The sequence below is a fragment of the Schistocerca cancellata genome, chromosome 6, assembly GCF_023864275.1.
Source record: "Schistocerca cancellata isolate TAMUIC-IGC-003103 chromosome 6, iqSchCanc2.1, whole genome shotgun sequence".
Taxonomy (NCBI): domain Eukaryota; kingdom Metazoa; phylum Arthropoda; class Insecta; order Orthoptera; family Acrididae; genus Schistocerca; species Schistocerca cancellata.
Window position 1 is genome coordinate 640,971,102 of NC_064631.1, and position 25,047 is coordinate 640,996,148.

General features: G+C 39.1%; 1 protein-coding gene across 7 annotated transcripts in view; it reads left to right on the top strand.

Moving 5' to 3' along the window:
• The first annotated feature begins 1,426 nt into the window (after positions 1-1,426).
• Positions 1,427-25,047, top strand: part of LOC126190775 (E3 ubiquitin-protein ligase Nedd-4) — a 197,597-nt gene continuing 173,976 nt past the window's right edge. For 2 of the 7 annotated variants that reach the window (XM_049931309.1, XM_049931312.1), the window contains exons 1-5: positions 1,427-1,855; positions 21,816-21,895; positions 21,990-22,071; positions 22,206-22,244; positions 23,335-23,507. In XM_049931309.1, coding sequence (XP_049787266.1) covers positions 1,709-1,855; positions 21,816-21,895; positions 21,990-22,071; positions 22,206-22,244; positions 23,335-23,507 — 521 coding nt within the window. In that variant the 5' untranslated portion in view covers positions 1,427-1,708. Of the gene's footprint in view, positions 1,856-2,414; positions 2,800-21,815; positions 21,896-21,989; positions 22,072-22,205; positions 22,245-23,334; positions 23,508-25,047 lie in introns of those variants that run through there. The other 5 variants (XM_049931310.1, XM_049931313.1, XM_049931315.1 and 2 more) reach the window with 4 other exon arrangements.

The window sequence follows — 25,047 nt, forward strand, 5'->3', positions numbered from 1 at the left end:
GTGACAACATAATGGCAAATATAGAGCATTTTCAATGTATACTGATACCCCACCACATGCTACGGTTGCTTTGCAGTAGCTAGCAACTAGAAGATATTGGAAGGGGAGTTCACTGATCTGTTTCAAAGTCTTTCAACCAATGTTCATTGATAGACAAGATATTGCAATTGATTCTTTCCAGCCAGTACTGAAGTTCATTAAATTGTCTCGAAGTGATAGTACATTAATACGAAGAAGAATAATATCATTATTGCCACAGAACTGTACTTTGATTTCACCTGATCTAAAAAGTATTCTTACTATTTTCACTGAGTGTTTTTTGCTACTAATTGTTCCAGTTTGTTTTGACCAAACATAGTTTTGGCTTCTCTCATACTGGGAGTTTCTCTGCTATTTTTTAGAATTCTGGGAATGTTACACTGTTTTACTGCATTGCCCTATTTTGTTTCGCACCATATTGGTTATTTCCTTGATCAGCGCAAAATTCTCACTCACCCTTTTGAATATGTTTTGTGTTTATCTAACAAATCTAATGCTTACACCAATTATCAGAATGCAGATACACGTATAGAGCATAAGTGCAAAAGCAAGCACTGCAAAAGAAGATCTACAGTTAAAAGTTTTATCCAAATGGAAGAGAGATAAACAACTGGAACAATTTCCAGGGATATTATTGATTCAGCTCCTTCTTGAAATTAATAGTAATAATAATAAAAAAATAATAATAATGTATAACACACACACACACACAACACCATGCAACAAGAAGTTCAGGAATTTATGGAAAGTAAAATGTGTGGTGTGTCACCACTCATTCATTCACATATTGTGTTTTGTTGTCTCCAGCATATGGCTCATGCATAATTACAGTATTTGTATTATGTTACTAGTGTAAAGTTATGTTAACATTGTGTACAATGCCACTGACTAATGGTTCGAAGTTTGAAAACTATAGACACTGAAACAGCCAAAGCAATTTTGTGAATTCATGTAATATGATGTGCACAATAGATGTTGTTGCAACCATATATTATTATGAGTAATTTTCTGGGATATGGTAATCATCATTTACACACTATGAAGACCACAACTGCTGCAATCCAAGAAACAAGGACAGTCCATAGTTGTTGCCTGCTCCTCTCAATAGGTCTAATGGTTAACCATGGGGTAAATGGCTCAGCAGAAATCATTACAACTCATCATGAGCAAGCTACAGAATTCTCATAATCAGAAATAGAGCTACAAAAAAGTTGAAACAATATGATCGTGAAATATCATGCCACTTCCACGCATTGAAGAAGGCCTGCACTTTTTCTCTGGAATGATGGGTTGCGTCATGCACGCACGTTAATTTACTTCCCCCGCCCTGAATCTGTTAATAGGAGAAGGCTGCAGACGGCTATGGCTGCCAGATGTCTTTGTGGCTTATCTTAGAAGTATTAGCGTTAAGCTGGTATCAACGTTTCTGACGCTTATCACTCTCACCACCCTGGAACGAAGTCAATAAGTGTTTTACGTCGCAGTGTTACAGACTTCGTGTGACAGTGCCAATAAAAGAACTGACATTTCAAGTTTATCCGACACAACAGTGTTATGCTCTTTTATATTATGAGAGATTTGTTGTATATTTGTTGTGAGACGGGCCAAGTGAGTGGGGGCAAGTCAAAGTGAATATCTGATTTTGTGAATTCTGTATGGTGCTGAAATCATGTCGGTGCACCATTATGTACAAAATGGACTCGGCCCTCCTCAGCCGCCTCCAAGAAGACGACACTCATCAGTAAGCAGGCAGCGAGAAGTTACATCGTCCAGGATATCTCAAAGACGATCTGTGTGTTTGCCATTACCCGAGACGGTAAATAATTTTCCATTTCATGCTAGGTGGGGTACGTCGTTTATTTAAGTTAGTGTCTTATGCTGAATTACCACCGTGCTCATTGTCACGTGGTATTAATTATAAAGGATGGCCTCAACAAAACCATTACGTAACAGCATCTTACTGAACTTGAGAAAAAAAGTACACTATCGGTCAAAAGTAATTTAGGGGTGGTCGACAGGCGCCAATATAATAGTATATAATGTAACCAACTGTCCACATTCTCAGTTCTAGTTTCGTACAGGATTTGAGGGTGATACACTGTTCCCCTCATTGACACATTTTCCGTCAGTATAGAGGTACATCTCACACCTGAACATCTCTTAACAAAGAAAATATATGTAAAAATACTGACGAAATAAAAATACTTTGTGGACTTCTACATTTCTTTAAATTGACTTTTTCACAAGCGCCAACAGCCAGTAACTTAGCTCGACTAAAAAAAATTCGCAGGAACAATAGCCCAGCTTTGTTTTCCTTAATATTCCGTCGTATAGATACTATATGTGTCAACCAAAGATTGCTCCCAATAGAATCGTGACCTCACTTTCGCGTTGCAGGTGCTTTGGAGAAACGTCATTGCATGGATGTCGAATTTGACAAGCTTCTGCAGGAAAGTGATTGCATGTGTATGTTTGCGTGTCTATTAAGCCCCAAGAAAGTGAGCATTTCGGGGAGCATCAAGTATCCCAAATTTTTGTCTTCGGGCTGTCACATAACAGCACAGCAGACGGTTGTCATTACGACATGGTAGGCAACATTCTCCTCGTGAAGTAACCATTAAATCCTTCCCCTAAAGGAGGAAGGAGGAAAAGTGTACTGTATTAGATTTACTATCGATGCCATACGAAGGTGATTGTAATAGATTGATGGCAACGACAAATGAATATGGATACTTTTCAGCAGTCGGGCTAGACGGGCATGTAAGTAAGGTTACAATGATAATCATAAAATAACTGACAACTGTATTGAATGTCGTAGAAATGCCAACATTTTTACGTGTAATTAACTATTAATATAAGTACTCAACTTGGTAAATTATAATCCGTTCATCGTTCGCCCTTAAGTATTGCAGTCTCAAACCCTGAAATAGGTAGAAACAAATTACGTTACGTTGTCATATAGTCTCGATTCCGTTGTATTTATTTTCAAAACATGGTTTAATAAGTTATATAAATTTTCAGACGTCAACATAGAAGCACTTCTCACTAAAATTGTATTTTGTGGTCACATTAGGAAAACTATCGTGTACATGTCATGCAGTGAAACTGCTTAACCCAAAAACTGATGTACAGGACATAGTGAAAGGGTCATATCAGTACTTGTCTGACCTCCTATACATCAGACTACATTACAGATAATGACGTCACGACTGTCAAGATTTCAGGTGGAGAGGGTGGTTAAATATCACAGTCTCGCTATATGTTTACATTCAGAAGTTTTACAGTGACAATTCTGTATCACTTTACAATGATCCTTAATTTGTTACTAATACTAAAAACTGCTTGACCAGATCATTCCAGTGCCTGCAAGTTAATTACACTGATAACTAAAGATGAATTAAGACACTCTGTTGGATATACAAGAATTATACAGGGCTAAATACATTTTTATTGCATATTCTTTTGAAAATATGTTGTTGCATTTGATCTGCCAGATATCATTCCAAAATTAGTGTGGGCAAAAATAATGTTGACAGTGGTTAGAGTACATTGCACTTTTGTAATAATATTTACTAGGTGCTAAAATAAACTGATAATATTGCTTGAAGGACTTACATTTTTGGATTGACTAATAGTTTATTGTGCATGAAAACGAATGAAAGTGTGAGCACTGGAAATCAATAATTGTGAAAGTTTCAGTAAGTTTTCATATATTGTGCTCTTGTTGGTGATAAGTCCAACAGTGTGGTGCACTTATTGTGACAGTATCTGTTGTATTTATTTTGACTCTGAAGTTAAACAAAATTAGTAGTTGAGACTGAAGGTTGATTGTGTGCTGATATGATAATTGAGTGATGCCTGTAGTTTCACTTAGTGCCATTCTGTTTCAATTGGAAGCCCTCCTCTGATGAGTAATTGATGAGATTCCAATATTGGACTGAAATAAATATGATACCGAATATGATGTGGCTAAAGATAGGAAATAAAACTACTGTGGCTGTATAATCTACTCCTATTCATAACAGAGCAATAAGTTGCAAATAGTGATAATTTTTATGGATGGGCTATGTAATTTGTGTGCTATTTTCAAATTATGATATGGTAAATAGAAAACCTGGAGGAATAGAAGGTATTTTGATGATAATGTTTAATAATAGCGATCTAAATAAATTCAAGGATGTACATTATTGCAACATAATTGAAAAGGTATACACTACAGAGAGAAATTGCAGTTGTGACCCATGGAACAAGCAAATAACTACCAACCAACAAAAATACAACTATATGTATGTCATCCTTGATGCATATATTTGCAGTATAAATGCTATATGTGTAGAATCACTGGAGCTTGTTTCTTCAGCATGTAATAGATAAAAAATATCGAAATTAAATTGCCATTGATGTGGTGTTCAGGCCAAAGAGTGGGTTGATACATCATCCGTCATATGTGTGAATAACAACAACAACAACAACCCACGTCCATTAGAATATGCTTACTGTACTCGTCCCTTCATCCCCTTAACAGCTATTTGTACCCCCCCCCCCCCCCCCCCCCCCACACACACACACACACACACACACTTCCTCCCATTATCAAATTGATGTCTCAGAATTTGCAGCACAACTGACAAAAAGAAGGGTCTTTTTGTCAAGTTGTGCTGCAAATTTTATTTTTCCCCATTTCTGTTCCTCCTAATTAGTTATTGGCTCTTGGACCTACCTAATCTAATCTTCAACATTCTTCTGATGCACTACAGCTCAAAAGCTATTTTCTTGTCCGAACTACTTATCATACACATTTCACTTCTGTGCATGCTCACACTGCCAACAGAGACTTTATTTTAGGTTAAGAAATGCCCTTTCTTCATAGACACTTTTTTTTGCCATTTCTGCTTTACATTTCATATCCTCTCTACTTCGGCAATCGGTTATTTTAATGCCCAGCTAGAAAAACTCGTCTACTACTTTTATTTCTCATTTCCTAGTCTAATCCCCAAGGTGTGATTTCATTAAACAGCATTCCATTACCCTTCTTGTACTTTTGTTAGTGTTGATCTTCTTTAAATAATTTAAGTATTTTGCAACTGTAACTTACTAAACTGAGTGTGTTTTGCTTGTCTTGTACATCTTGCACACCAGGGAGTGTGATTTTGTCATGGCTGGCATTTCCTTTTTTAAATTCTCCAGTCTACTTAACCGATGATGGGTATGCTCCAACCTGTAGACTGCCAGTTTTATTTTTCCTGACAGTGACATACTCCTTAGTATTAGGCACCCTGAGATCAGACTGGGACACTACTTATCTCCAGAATATTTTATCTATGATGATGCCATCATCATTTAACCACATGGTAGAGCTTGAAGCGCCTAGAAAAATAACAGCTGTAGTTTCCCCCATGCTTTCACCCATTCACTGCTCCAGCAGAGTTAGACCATGTTGGCTGATGGTACCAAGCCAGACCAGTCGTCCAGACAATTGTCCCTTTTCCAGGCCTCTTTTCAGGTACCCCTCCATTGTGGTTGCACCTATGATATGGCTATTTGTATAGTTTAGGCATGTGAGCCACCCTACCTCACAAAGTTATTTGTTGTTTCCTCATAAATCATCATTCCAAAAAATATATTTTATACTTCATCCTTTATATTCCTGTTTCTTGGTAGATTTGAGTGGCCACATTTCAGCAAAAATCAGTCAACAGACTGGGATGAGAGGTCATTTCCATATATTGACTGGGGGGGGGGGAATAAAAAATAAAAAAAACACCTGAAGGTGAGGAAATGGAAAAATGAAATTTCATGGGTTGAGAGGGTATGTGATGTTTCAGATACAGCAAAATTGAGTTAAATTTACAAAAACCTTGGTAGCTTGAGCCCATGTATTTTTATGATGATACATCGACTTACTTGGTTGTGAAGTGTATTATACAGGTTCTCATGAGGGGAGCTGGCCCACCACCATTGTAACTGGTCCTTGAGATCCTGGAATATGAGATTTGAACAGAGATGACGACCAAGTGGGTCCCACACGTTCTATTGGGGACAGATGTGAGGATTATTGTGTTGAAAAATGACACCACAATACTGTCACTCATGATGCAGGAGGTACATGACGTACCGGTGTGCCGTCAAAGTTCCCTCAATCACTACCAGCTGTGACCTGATGTCATACACTGTCTCCCCACACCATGAAGTAATGTGTAAGACCACTGTACCTCTCTGTAACATAGGAAGGGTGAAACCTCTCCCCAGGTCACTGTCATGCTTGCTGATAATGGTTGCAAGGGGTAGTTCAGAACTGCTAGTAATATATAACCACAGTGTGATGGTATTCATCAGCAGTGTGTGGTGCATGATCACTACAATGATAGTCACAGTTACGTGTTCTGGTGGTAACAGCAGTCTACATGTGTCCAGCTCTTTAGTCCAGCTGCTTCTAGACTGACCAGTAGTGGGAGATGACAGAATTTTGCAGAGAGTCCATTACTTATTCTGGAAAGGCAGACGAAGATATGAAGGGATTACAATGTGCTTGGTGCACAGTATTAATACTGCAGTTCCTCCTTGCAGTGGTCAGATGTTGTCGACCAAGTCTTGACAGCTAGTATGTCTGCCCTCATGTTTGGGTGCAGCCCAACATCAGGCCATTGTCACATCCGAATTTTTTGTAAATGTGGATATGTAAGATTTGGCCAGCTGACCAACTGGAGGACTGCAATGAGGCCCCTCTTCAGCCTTTTGTAAGGTACTGATAATGCTGTCTCTGTAGATTGTGACATCTACAGGGTCTTCACAGTAATCAATCAACATTTGATGCTTTCCTTGTCCCTTACCTACTCTACCAGGACTGATACCAACACCAGACATGAACAACACTATTGCCGGGATGCCAATTCTTCTGGAAAACCTGGAATTCTCAGGGCCTTACATTTTACCTGGAAAATCTGAGGAATTTCTCAAATTTCATAAAATCTCAAGGAATTCTGTGTTTTTTATGAACCATAGACCTTGCCGTTGGTGGGGAGGCTTGCGTGCCTCAGCAATACAGATAGCCGTACCGTAGGTGCAACCACAATGGAGGGGTATCTGTTGAGAGGCCAGACAAATGTGTGGTTCCTGAAGAGGGGCAGCAGCCTTTTCAGTACTTGCAGGGGGCAGCAGTCTGGATGATTGACTGATCTGGCCTTGTAACACTAACCAAAACGGCCTTGCTGTGTGGGTACTGTGAACGGCTGAAAGCAAGGGGAAACTACAGCCGTAATTTTTCCCGAGGGCATGCAGCTTTGCTGTATGGTTAAATGATGATGGCGTCCTCTTAGGTAAAATATTCCGGAGGTAACATAGTCCCCCATTCGGATCTCCGAGCGGGGACTGCTCAAGAGTACGTCATTATCAGAAGAAAGAAAACTGGCATTCTACGGATCGGAGTGTGTAAAGTCAGATCCCTCAAACTGGCAGGTATGGTAGAAAACTTAAAAAGGGAAATGGATAGGTTAAAGTTAGATATTGTGGGAATTAGCGAAGTTTGGCGGCAGGAGGAACAAGACTTTTGGTCACGTGAATACAGGGTTATAAATACAAAATCAAATTGTGGTAATGCAGGAGTAGGTTTAATAATGAATAAACAAATAGGAGTGTGGGTAAGCTACTACAAACAGCATAGTGAATGCATTATTGTGGCCAAGATGGACACGAAGCCCACACCTACCACAGTAGTACAAGTTTATATGCCAGCTAGCTCTGCAGATGACAAAGAAATTGAAGAAATGTATGATGAGATAAAAGAAATTATTCAGATAGTGAAGGGAGATGAAAATTTAATAGTTATGGGTGACTGGAATTCAACAGTAGGAAAAGGAAGAGAAGGAAACATAGTAGGTGAATATGGCTTGGGGCTAAGAAATGAAAGAGGAAGTCGCCTGGTAGAATTTTGCACGGAACATAACTTAATCATAGCTAACACTTGGTTCAAGAATCATGACAGAAGGTTGTATACATGAAAGAAGCCTGGATATACTGACAGGTTTCAGATAGATTATATAATGATAAGACCGAGATTTAGGAACCAGGTTTTAAATTGTAGGACATTTCCAGGGGCAGATGTGGACTCTGGCCACAATCTATTGGTTATGAACTGTAGATTAAAACCGAAGAAACTGCAAAACGGTGGCAATTTAAGGAGATGGGATCTGGATATCATGACTAAACCACAGGTTGTACAGAGTTTCAGGGAGAGCATAAGGAAACAATTGACCGGAATGGGGGAAAGGAATACAGTGGAAGAAGAATGGGTAGCTCTGAGGGATGAAGTAGTGAAGGCAGCAGTGGATCAAGTAGGTAAAAAGATGAGGGCTAGCAGAAACCCTTGGGGGACAGAAGAAATATTGAATTTAATTTATGAAAGAAGAAAATATAAAAATGCAGTAAATGAAGCAGGCAAAAAGGAATACAAATGTCTCAAAAATGAGATCGACAGGAAGTGCAGAATGACTAAGCAGGCATGGCTAGAGGACAAATGTAAGGATGTAGAGGCTTATCTCACTAGGGGTAAGATAGATACCGCCTACAGGAAAATTAGAGAGACCTTTGCAGGAAAGAGAACCACTTGCATGAATATCTAGAGCTCAGATGGAAACACAGTTCTAAGCAAAGAAGGGAGAGCGGAAAGGTGGAAGGAGTAGATAGAGGGTCTATACAAGGGCAATGTACTTGAGGACAATATTATGGAAATGGAAGAGGATGCAGATGAAGATGAAATGGGAGATCTGATACTGCATGAGTTTGACAGAACACTGAAAGACCTAAGTCGAAACAAGGCTCCGGGAGTAGACAACATTCCATTAGAACTGCTGACAGCCTTGGGAGAGCCAGTCCTGACAAAACTCGACCATCTGGTGAGCAAAATGTATGAGACAGGCGAAATACTCTCAGACTTCAAGAAGAATATAATAATTCCAATCCCAAAGAAAGCAGGTGTTGACAGATGTGAAAATTACTGAACTATCAGTTTAATAAGTAACGGCCGCAAAATACTTACGCGAATTCTTTACAGACGAATGGAAAAACTGGTAGAAGCCGACCTTGGGGAAGATCAGTTTGGATTCCATAGAAATATTGGAACATGTGAGGCAATACTGACCATACGACTTATCTTTGAAAATAGATCAAGGAAAGGCAAACCTACATTTCTAGCATTTGTAGACTTAGAGAAAGCTTTTGACAATGTTGACTGGAATGTCTCTTTCAAATTCTGAAGGTGGCAGGGGTAAAATACAGGGAGCAAAAGGCTATTTACAATTTGTACAGAAACCAGATGGCAGTTATGAGTCGAGGGGCACGAAAGGGAAGCAGTGGTTGGGAAGGGAGTGAGACGGGGCTGTAGCCTCTCCCTGATGTTATTCAATCTGTATATTGAGCAAGCAGTAAAGGAAACAAAAGAAAAATTTGGAGTAAGTATTAAAATCCATGGAGAAGAAATAAAAAATTTGAGGTTTGCCGATGACATTGTAATTCTGTCAGAGACAGCAAAGGACTTGGAAGAGCAGTTGAATGGAATGGATAGTGTCTTGAAAGGAGGGTATAAGATGAACATCATCAAAAGCAAAACGAGGATAATGGAATGTAGTGTAATTAAATCGGGTGACGCTGAGGGAATTAGATTAGGAAATGAGACACTTAAAGTAGTAAAGGAGTTTTGCTATTTGGGGAGCAAAATAACTGATGATGGTCTAAGTAGAGAGGATATCAAATGTAGACTGGCAATGGCAAGGGAAGCGTTTCTGAAGAAGAGAAATTTGTGAACATCGAGTATAGATTTAAATGTCAGGAGGTCGTTTCTGAAAATATTTGTATCGAGTGTAGCCATATATGGAAGTGAAACGTGGACGGTAAATAGTTTGGACAAGAAGAGAATAGAAGCTTTCGAAATGCGGTGCTACAGAAGAATGCTGAAGATTAGATGGGTAGATCACATAACTAATGAGGGGGTATTGAATAGAATTGGGGAGAAGAGGAGTTTGTGGCACAACTTGACTAGAAGAAGGGATCACCAATTTAGTATTGGAGGACAGCGTGGAGGGAAAAAATCATAGAGGGAGACCTAGACATGAATAGAGTAAGCAGATTCAGAAGAAGGGTGTAGGCTGCAGTACGGACTGGGAGATGAAGCAGCTTGCACAGGATAGAGTAGCATGGAGAGCTGCATCAAACCAGTCTCAGGACTGAAGACGACGACGACGATGACCTAGTGTTTAAACTGAATTTTATTGAGTTTTATATATCACACATTTTAAAATACTTTGTCTAAAAATGTGTTAATTATATGATTGTAGGAGTGAGGACAGGACTCTGTAGAGGCCAGTCCATTACAGGGATGTTATTGTCGTGTAACCACTCCGCCACAGGCTGTGCATTATGATCATGTTGAGAGATGCAATCACCATCCCCGAATTGCTCTTCAAAAGTGGGAAGCAAGAAGGTGCTTAAAACGTCAGTGTAGGCCTGTGCTGTGATAGTGCCGCGCATAACTACAAGGGGTGCAAGCCCCCTCCATGAAACACTCAACCACACCATAACACTATTGCCTCCAAATTTTACTGTTGACACTATACACATTGGCAGATGACATTCACCAGGCATTTGCCATACCCACACCTTGCCATTGGATTGCCACATTGCATACCATGATTCATCACTCCACACAATGTTTTGCCACTGTCCAAATGTCCAATGTTTACACTCCTTACACGAAGTGAGGCGTCATTTGGCATTTACTGGCGTGGTGTATGGCTTATGAGCAGCCACTTGATCATGAAATCCAAGTTTTCTCACCTCCCACCTAACTGTCATAGTACTTGCAGTGGATCCTGATGCAGTTTGGAGTTTCTGTGTGATGGTCTGCATAGATGTCCGCCTATTACAAATTACGACCCTCTTCAACTGTCGGTGGTCTCTGTCTGTCGACAGACAAGGTCGGCCTGTACGCTTTTGTGCTGCACGTGTCCCTTCATATTTCCACTTCACTATCACATAGGGAGCACTGGACCAAGGGATGTTTAGGAGTGTTGAAATCTCACGTACAGACGTATGACACAAGTGACACCCAATCACCTGACCAGGTTCGAAGCCCGTGAGTTCCGCGGAGTGCCCCATTCTGCTCTCTCACATTTTCCAGTGACTATTGAGGTTACTGATGTGGAATACCTGGCAGTAGGTGACAGCACAATGTACTTAACATGAAAAACATATTTTTTAGGGGTATCCGGATACTTCTGATCACACAGTGTACATAACTGTTCCATTAATGTACTGTGCAAAGTATCTGTGTTTTGAGAATTTTTGCAACGAAGCTTCACCGTGGCAGTATTCATACCGATAACGTGGTTTTAGAAGTTGTTTGCTTTAAGACCCATCATGATGGTTTTTGCAATTAAATGGTTATCAGCTAGTTGCCCTCTTTCTATTTTCTGGCAGATCATCCAAATTTAACCTGTTTATTGGAAAAGATTGTAAAAGATTTATTAATTTAAACGTGGGCAACATTTACAAATTACTCCATTTTTACTTCAAATAAGCAATAGTAATTTTTGGTCACCTGAATAAGATAATTATCTGATAATAACTTTCAAGGTTTCATGACAAGTCTAGACCATGGTAAAAACTCCAAACTTACTTTAGAGATAAGAAAATATAGGACGCTCTGTATTAAAAACTGATCCTAGTAACATTTAAATTTCGTTTTGCATTTTAAATGTACTGAGGAGAGTGTGATAGTTTAGATTCTGGGCTGCAATTCAGTAGGAAGGAGACTCGAACTGATGTTCATTCAGATTTTGACCCACAGATTTAGAGTTCTCACAATATCTCTACGTTAAGGTGAATCTTTGGATAGTTCTCTCAATTCTGTCCAATTCAACCTTGTGCCCCAAGTGGATGAACTCATTTACAAGATCTTAAAGCTTGCTCTCCCTTCAGTCATTTTTATCCTTTTTTACACACCATAATTTACTATTGGGTAGGTACTAATGAATTGTATTTTTTCAATGTCATGCCTGAAGCTGCTGTAATTATTTTCATTGAAATAGTCTTAGTTTTTCTGTTGAACATGCCTTAGATTTTTTATTGAGGAGCAACTGAGTGTTAGTCATTGTAGTCAGGAATTTTTTTATATGCAAATTATTTTTTCCTCACTTAAAACAATGAAAAATCCAGATGGGAATATCAACAATGTAGGAGAAGACAGATTGCTACTTAATGTAAAGAAGACATGTCAAGCTGCAGACAGGCACAATTAAGACAGTCTTTCTGCAACTTGACGTGTGTTCTTTACAGTAAGTAGCAATCTCCCTTTTCCAGCATTGTTGAAATTAAAAGAGTCAGTAGTTCAGCATTCAAGCTGACTTGGTTGCAATGGTAAAAGTCAAACATCAGACAAGGACTGACTTTATTGCTCGTGTGACTCATTTTGGAATTTAGCCATCATCAGATACCCAGCAGCATTTACTGCACGTAGATATGGCGTTTTATGTTGTATAAGAAACAAAAATTCGCATTGCTTCACATACAACATGAAATGCCACATGTAGATGCAGTAATTGCTCCAGTATATCTGCTGATGGATAAATTCCTAAATGTTTCATAGGAGCAATAAAGTCATTCGTTGCCTAATGTTTGACTTTTACCACTGCTGACATAGCCTGAATGCAGAACTACTGATTACTGTAATACTGATCGCCCGTCTCCTGCATGAGTTTGTCACCTTTGTTGTTGAAATTAAAAACATTCTCAAAAATCTTGGAATTCCTGAGACTGATATCCTGCCAGTATTAATGTTTTTTAGGCTTAAATTCTACTCAATAGTGAATGTACAGATATGTACGCACATATATGCACCACTGTAATTTGAAGCAATTGATTTTTATAGGTTTTGATTGTATCAAATATTTCATTAAAGCATCTCAGTGCATGACAGAAGTAATTTGAGGCACTCATACCTAGTCATTGTGCACATTCAGAGAAAATCATAATGAACTGAATTCTTTTTCTTATCACTGCTATCCATTTCCTTTTACTCTACTCTTACTCTTAATCTTAATCTTACTCCTGAACATGATTTCTCTGTTTTCTCTCAAATTTTAGCTGACAAACAATAGAGTTTTTTTCCACTCCTGTTAAGAAAGCATAAATCACAAAGAATGCAGTAGTCTTGGTAAGCTGCACACTCAGTGTATACCAGTAGCGAAAACCAACTGTCCCAGAAACAAAATAGTGTTGTTGTGTGTGCTTAGTGATGTGACTAGATACTGACTACTTGATACAGCACATAACAAGTGATTACTGGTCTCCCAGGCAGTATATAGTGAAGTGAATGGTGTGACCAATGTTTCACGCCAATTCTGCCTCGTGCGGCCTGTGCAGCATCTCTGAGATGCTATTTATACTAAATCCTATTCCCCAAAATCAGCATGTATGGCTGATGATGACCATGTATGGCTGATGATGACCACAATTGTGCTGTTGCCTCTGTGGAAGGCTGGGAAGTGTAGCTGTGTTGTTTGCCAAGGGTTTGAGAAGCATGACGGCGCTGGACTGGCCAACTCCAGTTGACTACTGTGAGCAAGGGCAGTGGAGTTGGCAGTTCATCAGAGGCAGTGCTGCACTGGTACAACTGAGTGGTGGGTGATGGGAGTTGTGCCGCATCCATAGGCTTCCATACAATGACCTGCTTGTTTACTTACTTATAATTAGGTAGACCTAATGGGAGTGCAGGTTGTACCAGTGAGTGGGGATTGCAGAGTTAAGGCTAGTGGTGTGGGAGGTGGTTGCTGGTGTGTCAGGTCCATGGGTTGGTGCTGATAGTGACTTCAGTTGTAGCCAAAACTAGTAGTCAGTGGCAGTTCATGAGCTTGTGACCAGCTGCAACTTCATGGACACCGGAAATCTAGCAGGGTTTGATGCCGTGCACTTGCAGTATGTTGACTGGACTGGCCCTGTTGATGGGGGTGGACCAGTACATGCCAAGGAAGCTGTGGAGTGCTTTGTTGGTCAGCATCATCAGGAAAGCCTTACACATTTTAGCTTTAAACGCTCGGAGCATTTGCTCGGCTTCTGCATTGGAGACCAGTTGGAACTAGGCACTGGTCATATGCTCAATGCTGTTGTGACAGAAGGCTTTGAACTGCAGTGGTGTGAACTGTGAGCCATTGTCAGATACCAGTGTGTGTGATGTTCCTTCGAATGTGAAGATTGCAGAGGGGGCACGGGTATTAGCATGGGTGTTCACTGACATTTGTGATGCAAAAGGAAAGTGGGAGACAGCATTCACCATCAGCAAATGCCTATCTCCCTGAAGTGGCCTGGCAAAATTCTGGTACATCTGGGTGATGGGTGGTGGGAGTTCTGATCTGGGATGACCATGGACAGAAATGTTGAGTCTGAGTCACTTTTTTGATAAAGCAGGTGCAGCAGGAGTGGTAATCATGTTCAGTTTCTGCATCAGTACTGGGCCAGTATAGATGCCATTGGGCTAACACTTTCACGTGTGTGTAAGGCATGATGTAGCTGGATGATGCAGGGGCAGAAAATGACAACCCAGTAGAATTGTCAGTGGATAATGTTAAGATGGTGTATGTGAATCTTAGTCTGTGTCACATTGCAGAATTGTTATTAAATGCTGAATCTGCTTTTTTTGTAAGTGCTCCAGACATACTAACTGTACCACTTTACAAAACTTTGCAGAGAACAGGCTTGTGGGCCGCTGCTGTAGCTACCTTGTGTGCTGCTCTCGATGGGAATTCGTCAAGGTTTCATGCAGGTGCTGTTAGATTGCAAAGCAAACTGTTCCCTGTGTTGAGGACAGTAGAAAAGCTGGACTTTTGTGTTGACATGTTGGATGGTGGGGTGAAAGTGGCTTTCATTGTTCTACCCATTTAAAAAACCATGCCCATCAGTGAAGTCACTGTGCTATCCTTTCTAGGAACTTAGACTGATGCCTAAAAATTTATTTTAAAGTTTTGTAGTCGGGTAACAGGTAAAATTTGCTTTCCACTCAAATATATTTGATCTTCTTTACACTGTAAATTATTTCTAAGGCTTTCTGTTGAACTTGGGAACAGTTTAATTGCATCACTGTTAATATTTGGTGGCATAGGCAATTGGTCTTCAGAGCCATCTGACAATTTATGGGATAAAACTGCCTCAATCCCTTGCTGTAACGAGTCAGTTGCGCCTGTCAACTGCAGGCCTAGTGTATAAGGGTCTGGACTATTTTACGGTAATCTTTAAGGCATTGAAAAGCTTGTTGTCAGGAAGCTGACTATGCAGATTTTATGCCCTCTTTGCACATCTGATTCAGTGGATGCACAATTCGCTCTATTTGGGAAATAAAATTTGCATGATAAGTTATCTTGCCGAGGAATGGCTGCAATTGTATGAGGTTAGCAGGCACTGACATATTTATTATTGCAACTGCACAGTTGTATAAGAGCACAGCACTTGCAATACTGAGGGTGTGCCCTCATATGTTTAATGCTGGGGTGAAAAAGCTGTGCTTGTCTAATTGACAGTGTAAGCAGCTTTCCAAGGGCCTTTTGCAAAAGGATTAAAGGTTCCTGCAATGTTTGTTGTGCCTCACTCTTGTTAAAATGATATTGTCTAAATAGTTAATGTAGTGTGGAGTGCCATGAATCAAGTCTTGTAAGTATTTATGGAATATGGAGACAGCCTTGCAATTTCAAAAGATAAAACAGTTATTCTGGTACAAACTGAATGTCATATTTATGACCAGCAACCATTTTGATGTGGTATCTAACAAAAGTTGTAGATATATCTAAAAATAAAGATGATTAAACTTACCAAACAAAAGCGCTGGCAGGTCAATAGACACACAAACAAACACAAACATACACACAAAATTCTAGCTTTCGCAACCAACGGTTGCCTCGTCAGGAAAGAGGGAAGGAGAGGGAAAGACAAAAGGATTTGGGTTTTAAGGGAGAGGGTAAGGAGTCATTCCAATCCCGGGAGCGGAAAGACTTACCTTAGGGGGAAAAAGGACAGGTATACACTCGCACACACACACATATCCATCCGCATATACACAGACACAAGCAGACATTTGTAAAGGCAAAGAGGTTGTAGATATAATTTTTTTAAAATCGATTTTTAAAAAGTATTGTCCTCTGCCTAGTTTTGTTAACATCCTGTGAGCAAGACATAGGATAGAGATCAGTTTTGGACTGAGCGTTGTTAGCTGCCTTGAAGTTATTGCAAATGCATAAAGACTTGTTAGGTTGTTTTAATAGCAACCATAGGCATCAACCATTGACAGGTTGAGACTGATGAAATGACTCCTAGTTCATGAGGCCATGAGAGATCAGCATGAGCAGCATCTCGTACAGCAAACTGTAGTGGGTGAGCTCTGCAAAATTTAGGTACCACTGATGGAGTTACAGAAGTATGAGCAGTAAAAGTAGTTGCATAACCTAGCAATGCTTCAAAAATCTTTGTATTTTTTGCAAAGAGAATAGAGGTTAGAAAGTGGCACTTTTTTACACACTAAATTTATGTGAATCCCAATTTTGAAGCCAAAAGCTGTAAATGTATCTAAGCTGTAAATGTTTACAGCATCACAACTAAGAATGTTAGTAAGTAGTAAGTGCTCAACAATTTTGGATGTAGCTGTAAATGATAATTCTTTAGAAAGAGGAATTTTCTTTTGGCAGTAAGACATGGCCCATTACTGAGCCCTTTGCACTGAAAGTTAAGCTGAACCACCAATACATGTGTACATTGAGTAATGAAATGGCAGCTAAAGTATCCATCTGGAACTACACAGACTGGCTGGAAATAGTAAGAACCAATGTCAGCTTCTCAGGTGCTGGTAGAACTGGCTGGTCAGCTACCATGATTCTGTGGAGCAATGTTCGGTCACTGAGCTGTGTGGTACTGGCTGCTGGTGAGCAGCTTATTGACACACACCTGCTAGTTGCCAGAGTTTTGCCCTGTATGCTCAACAGTGTGCAGCATGGGGCAGGCAACAACTTCTTGAATTATGCATGTGGCCAGGACAGGACTGAAGTGTCATTAGCATGTGTGGTGAATGAGGCAGTGTTGAGGGGAAGGCTTTTTTACTTGTATGTTTAGTATTAAAAAAATGTTTACTTGGAACTGAGGGGGGATGATTAAGATCGTCATATTTGTTATTCTCACAGGACCCTGGCAACCCAGACCACCATAAACTCTTGTGAGATTTAGGGGTGTAAAAAGGTGGTGGTGGTGGTGGTGGTGGTGGTGGTGTGGTGTGATGTGATGTGATGTGATTAGTCAGTCATCAGCTGGCTTTTTCTTGCAATGATGATTGACTGCTTTTGACACTTTTCTTAGTGAAAGTATGCTCAGCTTCGGAAGCAACCTCAAAAGTTGTAGCAATTTTAAAAACTTCACTAAGACTGAGATTGGATGTTGCTAATGCTTTAGCCGTGACTTCCCATCAGGGGTTAGGCACGCAGCCACATCATGAATCAGTGATTCTACAAAGGAAGCTTTACAAGTCTGAGAAGTGAAATTGCAGTGGCGTGAGAGACCTTGCAACGACATTCCATGTTGTGGAAGAGTGACCATCTTGTTTACGACACTGATTAAACTGCAGCCTTATATGGATATGGTGTCTTTTCTTTCAGACGTGTCCAAAAGAACAGACACCATACCCATATAAGTATATATTTCTGGCAATACTGGCCATGACCACCTCCTTCTATGTGGCTATGTGGGTGCACAAATATTACCCAAACTCTTACGGGACTTGGTAAGAATGTCTTCCACGAGTAATGAGTATGTTGGGTAGGGACACTAAAAATGTAGTGTGTGGACATATAAAGTGAGAATGTGGGTCTCGCGGGAGGTGTGTGCGAGATAGTCCCTGCAGTCACACTATCCTCGGTGGCTCAGATAAATAGAGCATCTGCCATGTAAGCAGGAGATCCCAGTTAGAGTCCCGGTCGGGGCACACATTTTCACCTGTCCACGTTGATGTATATCAATGCCAGTCAGCAGCTAAAGGTATTAATATATAATTCTAAATTGTAGCCTAGCTGCAACAATGTGCATCTGAGGGCCTCCGTATTTAACAGAGCACATAATCATTTAAAGATAAATCAAAAGAGTTAATGATCAGTTTTTGCACCAACTTATGGAAATGATGGCTAAAAACAAAAGTAAAGAACTTTGTTGCTTACTGGAAAAGTCTATACACAATGCAGTGCAGCTAAAAATGTTGGAAGTTATACCTTCCAGCCCTCTGAAGCCTTGTCAAAGTAGACAAATTGCAGTGGAGTGTGACCACTGACTAATGTTGATGCTGTTGAGACAGGTGCTGCAGTATAACAGCGTGCTGTTTGTGTTGTTTCTGGTGCTGTTGTTGTAGTCATAGCTGCAGTTGCTGAAATTTCAAGAAACTTCGAATCAATTGTGCTGGCACAGGGTGCAAATGGGTTGCAGAATGCATACTAGGATATGTCCTTATCACCATTTTTCTGTTTACTCCTACTAAGAAAATATAAGCCATTAAGCAGTGGAGGAGTTATTTTACACTGCATCAGTTTGAGTGGTGGTGCCCACGTGACACACTGGTTCTGTCTCTTGTGCTTGGAGGGAACAGCTGTCACACCTGAGTCGTTCTCAGTACCTACTGTAAGCAGTGGTTCTAAACAGTGCTACCATTATGTCAGCCTGTTCAGACAATTTAAAATTACTTGTTCAAGCAACAGAAAATCTGGGATGGAGTAACAATAATATGAAGTGAATAGACTGCCATTCACTACATAGAGGAGCTGTCGAGTAGCAGATAGGCATACTGAAAAAGACTGCTAGATATTATCCAACTATCAAAGACCTTCTTTTTGTTGTGCCTATCTGTGACTCAGTATCTCCACTGTATGGTGAGTAGCAACTTTCCTTATATATACTGTATCAAAGACCTTCATTATACATATACAAAATAACTCGTATTCATTCTCATTGGCACAGCTCACCCAGGCATCCACTGTTTTCTCCGTCCGAAAGATCAGAATATGTAAAAATAATGTTGATGTTGGGTGTTGCAAGTTGTCTAGGTGATAATGATAGCATTGGACCATATGGATTACACAGGCCAGCGATGGAAAAACTTTTTTGCTGAAAATTCCTTATTCTTATGTTTTTTAGGGTGGGAAATCCAAATATAATACTTTAAAAAAACTGTATTACCCACCATCTTTAAAGAATTTAACAGCTTTTATATAGTTAAAATAATTTAAAAAGGAGGTGTAATGAATGTAGAAGACGGTAGCACTGCTGAAAAACATTTGCTGGCAAAAAAGGTCGATTCTATTTTTTTTGTTAACAGATAGTGTTTTGTTTACTGTCAACGTAACCTCACATTCTTGTTTCCTGTACATGTGCTCAGTACAATGTCTAATTGTGGTTGTAAAAACTCTGCTGATAGTTTCTGTTATATTTGTGGTGAATTTGTGATTAAAAAACACCAAAAAACATTACAGACTTTGTGGAAAAGGTTAATCTATCATACTTTGAATCTAAACTTGGTGATCGAGATAAATCCTGGGTGCGCATGAGGTATGTTATGTGTATGTTGAAGATCAGAGAATGGTCCAAAAAGGAGAAAAAAGCCTTTAGATTTGCTGTTCCTATGATATGGAGGGAGCCAAGAAATCATTCCGATGAGTGCTACTTTTGCAGTGTTGATATTACTGGTCATAATTTGAAAAACAAGAGGGTAATAAGCTACTCTAACCTCCCGTCTGCCGTCCGACCAATGTAGATTGGTGCATGCATGGTGTAGATTTGCCAGTTCCTGAATCAACAGATGAGTTAAATTTTATTCCAATAGAAGTATTTTCTGATGTAGAATGTGATTTAGACGAATGAGATGATGATGAATTCCATTGTAAAGCAGAAAGTCTAGAGCCGAAATTGTTTACTCAAACTGGAACTTAACAATTTGGTTAGGAATATGGGCTTATGGGCTTAATGAAAGAAAAAGCTGAATTGCTTGGCTCTAGATTAAAAGAAAAGAACTTATTGGCAGTTGGAACAAGCATATCCAAGGAGAGAGAGAGAGAGAGAGAGAGAGAGAGAGAGAGAGAGAGAGAGAGAAGCAATTTTCCAAATTTTTTTCCCCAACAAGAAGATGATTTAGTGTACTGCCCAAACATTCCTAGTCTGACGAATGAGCTGTTTGATTTATCCAAAATTAGTTTAAAGGCTGTTTTATTACATCTGCATGCATCTATACCTGTTGGACATTCTGTACGTATGAAAGAAAGCTGTGAAAACCTGGAAATAGTGCTAAATAAAATAGGCTATTCTGCTCATGGTTGGATGATGTGTGGTCATCTAAAAGTAAGATGCATGCTCCTTGGTCAGCTAGGTGGCTTTACCAAATTTCCATGTTTCTTATGTGAATGGGGCAGTAGGGCTAGGGATCAAGACTGGTGCAGAAAGAACTGGCCTGTGAGGGAGTCTTTAAAACCTGGTGAGAACAACATTCTATGCAAAAACCTTGTAGATCCAAAAAATGTACTCCTACCGCCTCTACATATAAAGTTAGGCCCAATGAAACAGTTTGTGAAGGCTTTGCCTAAAGATGGACCATGTTTTAAGTATCTCTGCCAAAAGTTTCCACACCTTTCAGAAGCTAAACTAAAAGAAGGCGTCTTTGTTGGACCTGACATTAGAAAATTGATTTTTGATGTTAACTTTCAATCCACAATGACCTTAAATGAGAAAGAAGCATGGGTATCATTCAAGCAAGTCGTTACAAAGTTCTTAGGACATGAAAAAGACCCAGAATATGTTTCTATTATAGCTGCAGTGTTAAAGAAGTTTAAACTTTAGGATGTTTAATGAGCCTGAAAGTTCACTTTTTGAACAGTCACCTTGATTACTTCCTGGGCAATATGGGAGATGTTAGTGAGGAGCAAGGGGAGTGTTTTCACCGGGTCATTACGATGATGGAGAAACGCTACCAAGGCCGGTGGAACACCAACATGATGGAGGACTACTGTTAGTCAATTCACTGACTTATCAAAGAAAAGCTACACAAGAAGCTTCAAAGAAAAAATAGAAAGAAAATACAAATCAGTTCCAGCTGACAAGCAAAACCTCTTTTAACACAAATCATAGCTTATGTTGTAACAAAGTGTTTCAATAATTTCTCCATTTACCGTATAGCATAGAATTTTTATACTATATAATAAAAAGCATATTGCTCAAAAACTGTGGGTGATACAAAAAAACTAAGGCTAGATTTGGATTCAGCTCATAAAAATCTATAAAGATCAGCTATCAAAGTAAAAAATCTTTTTCAAAAAAAATTTTCATTGGCCTGTGTTATTAATCTAGATCTTGTAGAAGTAAAGCTAAGTATGTGTAGTGTACATGCCATTCTGGGAAAACACACTCCATATTACGATGTGGACTACAATCAATTAATTGCCTTCACATTAGACTAAATTAAAAGAAATATTCCTAAGTTACTTTCTAATGTGACATACAGAAACATAAGTTTTCAGTGTCAGTGATATATATTTATGACTGAATTTAAACTAGACTGTGATCAGTTGCCTTAATCAATTTTTTAGTATTCAGATTTGTGTACAGTGGAGATTCTTCTATCCATGCAGAATATAATGTCTGCATCTAACTTATTCAGTTAGGTTAGCGTAAATGTATTATATTTTTGTTATTAACATTGTTTGAAGTGGACTACATTTGTGTTCCAGCCTGTAGAGCCAACAACTAAACTGAGACTGAGAGTAATAGCTGGGCACCATTTAGCAAAGAAAGACATATTTGGAGCCAGGTAGCTTAAATTTCCTTACAGTGACTGTAGACAGTTTCAATAATAACAAAAAAGAAAACAATAGTTTTTGTCTAATATTTTCTTTTTGTTACAGTGATCCTTATGTTAGAATAGATCTCAATACTGTCAATGGAGATGAAACTATTGATTCGGTACTTACAAAAACGAAGAAGAAAGTAAGTTACTAGTGATTAATGCAGAAATCTGGTAATTTTGTTACTTTGATTTCATATGTGCATTAGCAAAATATTAATTTATGTAGTAATATATAATCATTTACTTGCTGTTTAATCGTTGTTTTATTTTTCAGACGTTAAATCCACAGTGGAATGAAGAATTTGTATTTCGTGTAAGTTTTTACATGCTAAGAAAAAGAAGTAAGATTTTATAGTGCACATGTTGTTACCTCGTGTATGGTACAAACTTTTAGTTCATACTCTTACTGAATTAAGCCTAAATTTGAAACTGGTGATTACTATAATTATAGAAAAATATAAAGTGCATCACCGAAGAAACCAAAACATTGGTTATTAAACTATTATGCCACAACTAAATCTGACATGTTGTCAAATGATAAGATACCTACATAAGTTAAAAGAATTTGTAAAATACAATGTTTGATACTTACATATGCTCATTTTTCTTTTACTTTTGAATTGGAAAATGGGTGGAATCTTATTAATGGACAATGAGTTATAGTTTTTATTTCTGGAAATACTTGCATTTCTGCGTTTTTGTTCACCATATATTTGTAGGAAAATATTAGAATCCAATGTTACTTTTTGTTCACCCTTAGTGTTGTTCATTAAGACTGCATTGAACCTACTTTTGATACAAAGTTTATTAGCATAGAGTGATATGTATTGTACTTATTGGAAATAGAGGGAGAAGATTTCCACTGATAATATATTACATATATATACAGTGATTTTATGAGACTGGTGCTTTCACTAGTAATCATAAATTTCAGCGAGGTTTTGATGTTATATCACATTCCAAGATAGAAATAGCAAATAAAAGTAACGAAAGATGATAGGTTGTGCTAGGACACACATTCCTATTATTATGATTTAATATATCAATGAAAATAATCAACTTTTGAAAATCTAATGTAACTGAATAGATAAAAAATCATCTTGGCAAGTGGGACCTGGGATTCTGGGTGACTTTACTGAACTCTCCCATTTTCTAAATCCAACAGTCAGTTGTTTTCTTTCACCCGTCTTCCTTTCCCTTCAGTCCTTTATCCAGAAGAAAAAGCCACGGGCACTGAAAGCTTGCAAATTTTAGTATGCCGCGACTTGGTGAGTACATATTTTTATCTATCCTATTACATAATATTGTGATTTATAACTGGTGAAGAGACACCTTTTATCATTTTTAATGTTATTTTTCAGAAATTCTAAGAAATGTTTTACCTTTTGATTATTTCATTGCAGGTGAAACCAGCTGAACACAAACTGGTGTTACAAGTGTTTGATGAAAATCGTTTGACACGGGATGATTTTTTGGGAATGGTGGAGGTGAATTTATTAAATCTTCCAAAAGAACAGGAAGGGCGAACAATTCCACCAAAACAGTACACCCTGTTGCCGCGAAGGTTAGATAAATTGTTAGTAATTACTCCCAGACTGCTGTTACTTAGTATCTATTTATACAATGAATTCCTCAATACTTGCAAAAAGACTTAAAAATATCACAAAATATGAGTCCTGTGAACAGTAAACAACTGATAACTTTGTTCCAGTATGTATTCATGTTATTGAAATGTGTATTTAAGATATGTGACATGTTTTTGACACCTTTCTTAAAATTTCACTTTCAAGTTTAATTTTTCTTTGTGGGTGGAGGTGGGAGAGGGATGTGTTTTGATTAAACTCAGCTGTTTGAACTTCTTACTTGTTTTTTACAAAGAAGGTACACTACTTGGAAGAATTAGGGGAACATTACTCTGGGTGTCTGCCATACTCCATTGAGCAATAATTGAGGACTGGTTAAGTTACCAAATGATACCTTTATCTTTCACAAATGAAATACACAGTGAAATATTGCATCCTCATTCATTTACATAACAAGAACTGAAATGTGGAAACAATCATTCATCCTGTCATCCAGGGTGCTTTTCAATGGACTTGGAGAGCTTCAGTAATGTGTATAGCCTCTGTGAGCATTTATCATGCCTGACACCTACAAGGTGTGCTCTATTAGTCTAAGGAAGTACTTCTGTGGTATCTGTTCCCATTCTCCAATGAGAGCTCTTGAGAGTTCGTGGAGTGTCTGGTGGAACAGGACGACCATGACCCATCTGTCAAGCATGTCCCGTACATGCTCAATGGGAGTTAGGTCAGGATTTACTGCAGGCTTTTCCAGTACTTCAATGTCCAGGCTTTCCCACACATCCCTGGTGGTGCATGCCATGTGGCCCCTGGCATTATTCTGTATGAGAAGGAATTCTGGCCATCACAAAATGCAGCAGCCGTTACATGGGCCAACAGGATCCGTTCAATGTACTGCCTGGCGGTAAGATGATCATTGACAACAAGATGATCTGTACAGCTGTCAACACAAATGCCTCCCAGCATCACAGAACTTTGTCCAAATGTGTCGATTTCTTGGACAGTATTTGGCTGATGCCCTTCACCATGGCATCACCACACATGAAAACAGCCACCACCTGCATCAGAGAAAATCTGGACGCATCTGTAAATAACACGTTTCGCCCATGATGAAGTTTCCAGTTGCCATGGGAACTGCAGAACTGAAAGCCAGCTGGGAGATGCCGCGTCAAGCAGGCTACACAAAAAGAGCATGGTCGTAAGGCCCATCCTTATAATCTGTTTCTTACAGTCTTATTGGGCACAGTGGCTCCAGTGGCCCTTTTGGAGATTGTCTTACAGTGCTCTGGTAGTAGCCATACGACACCACAACATGGAGATGGCCATACATTGGTCTTCATGTGGGATTTTACTACTGTCCCCTGTAGTGTGTCCACAGATATTGGACAACAGAGGGAGAGATATTGGCATTTGCAGCAACATGGCAGAAAGTCCGTCGTCCTCAGATCAGACTGACTGCCATTGTAACTAACATTGCATTGAGATGTTACATTACATGTGCTTGATTGAATACAATGTCCACAAATAACAGCTCCT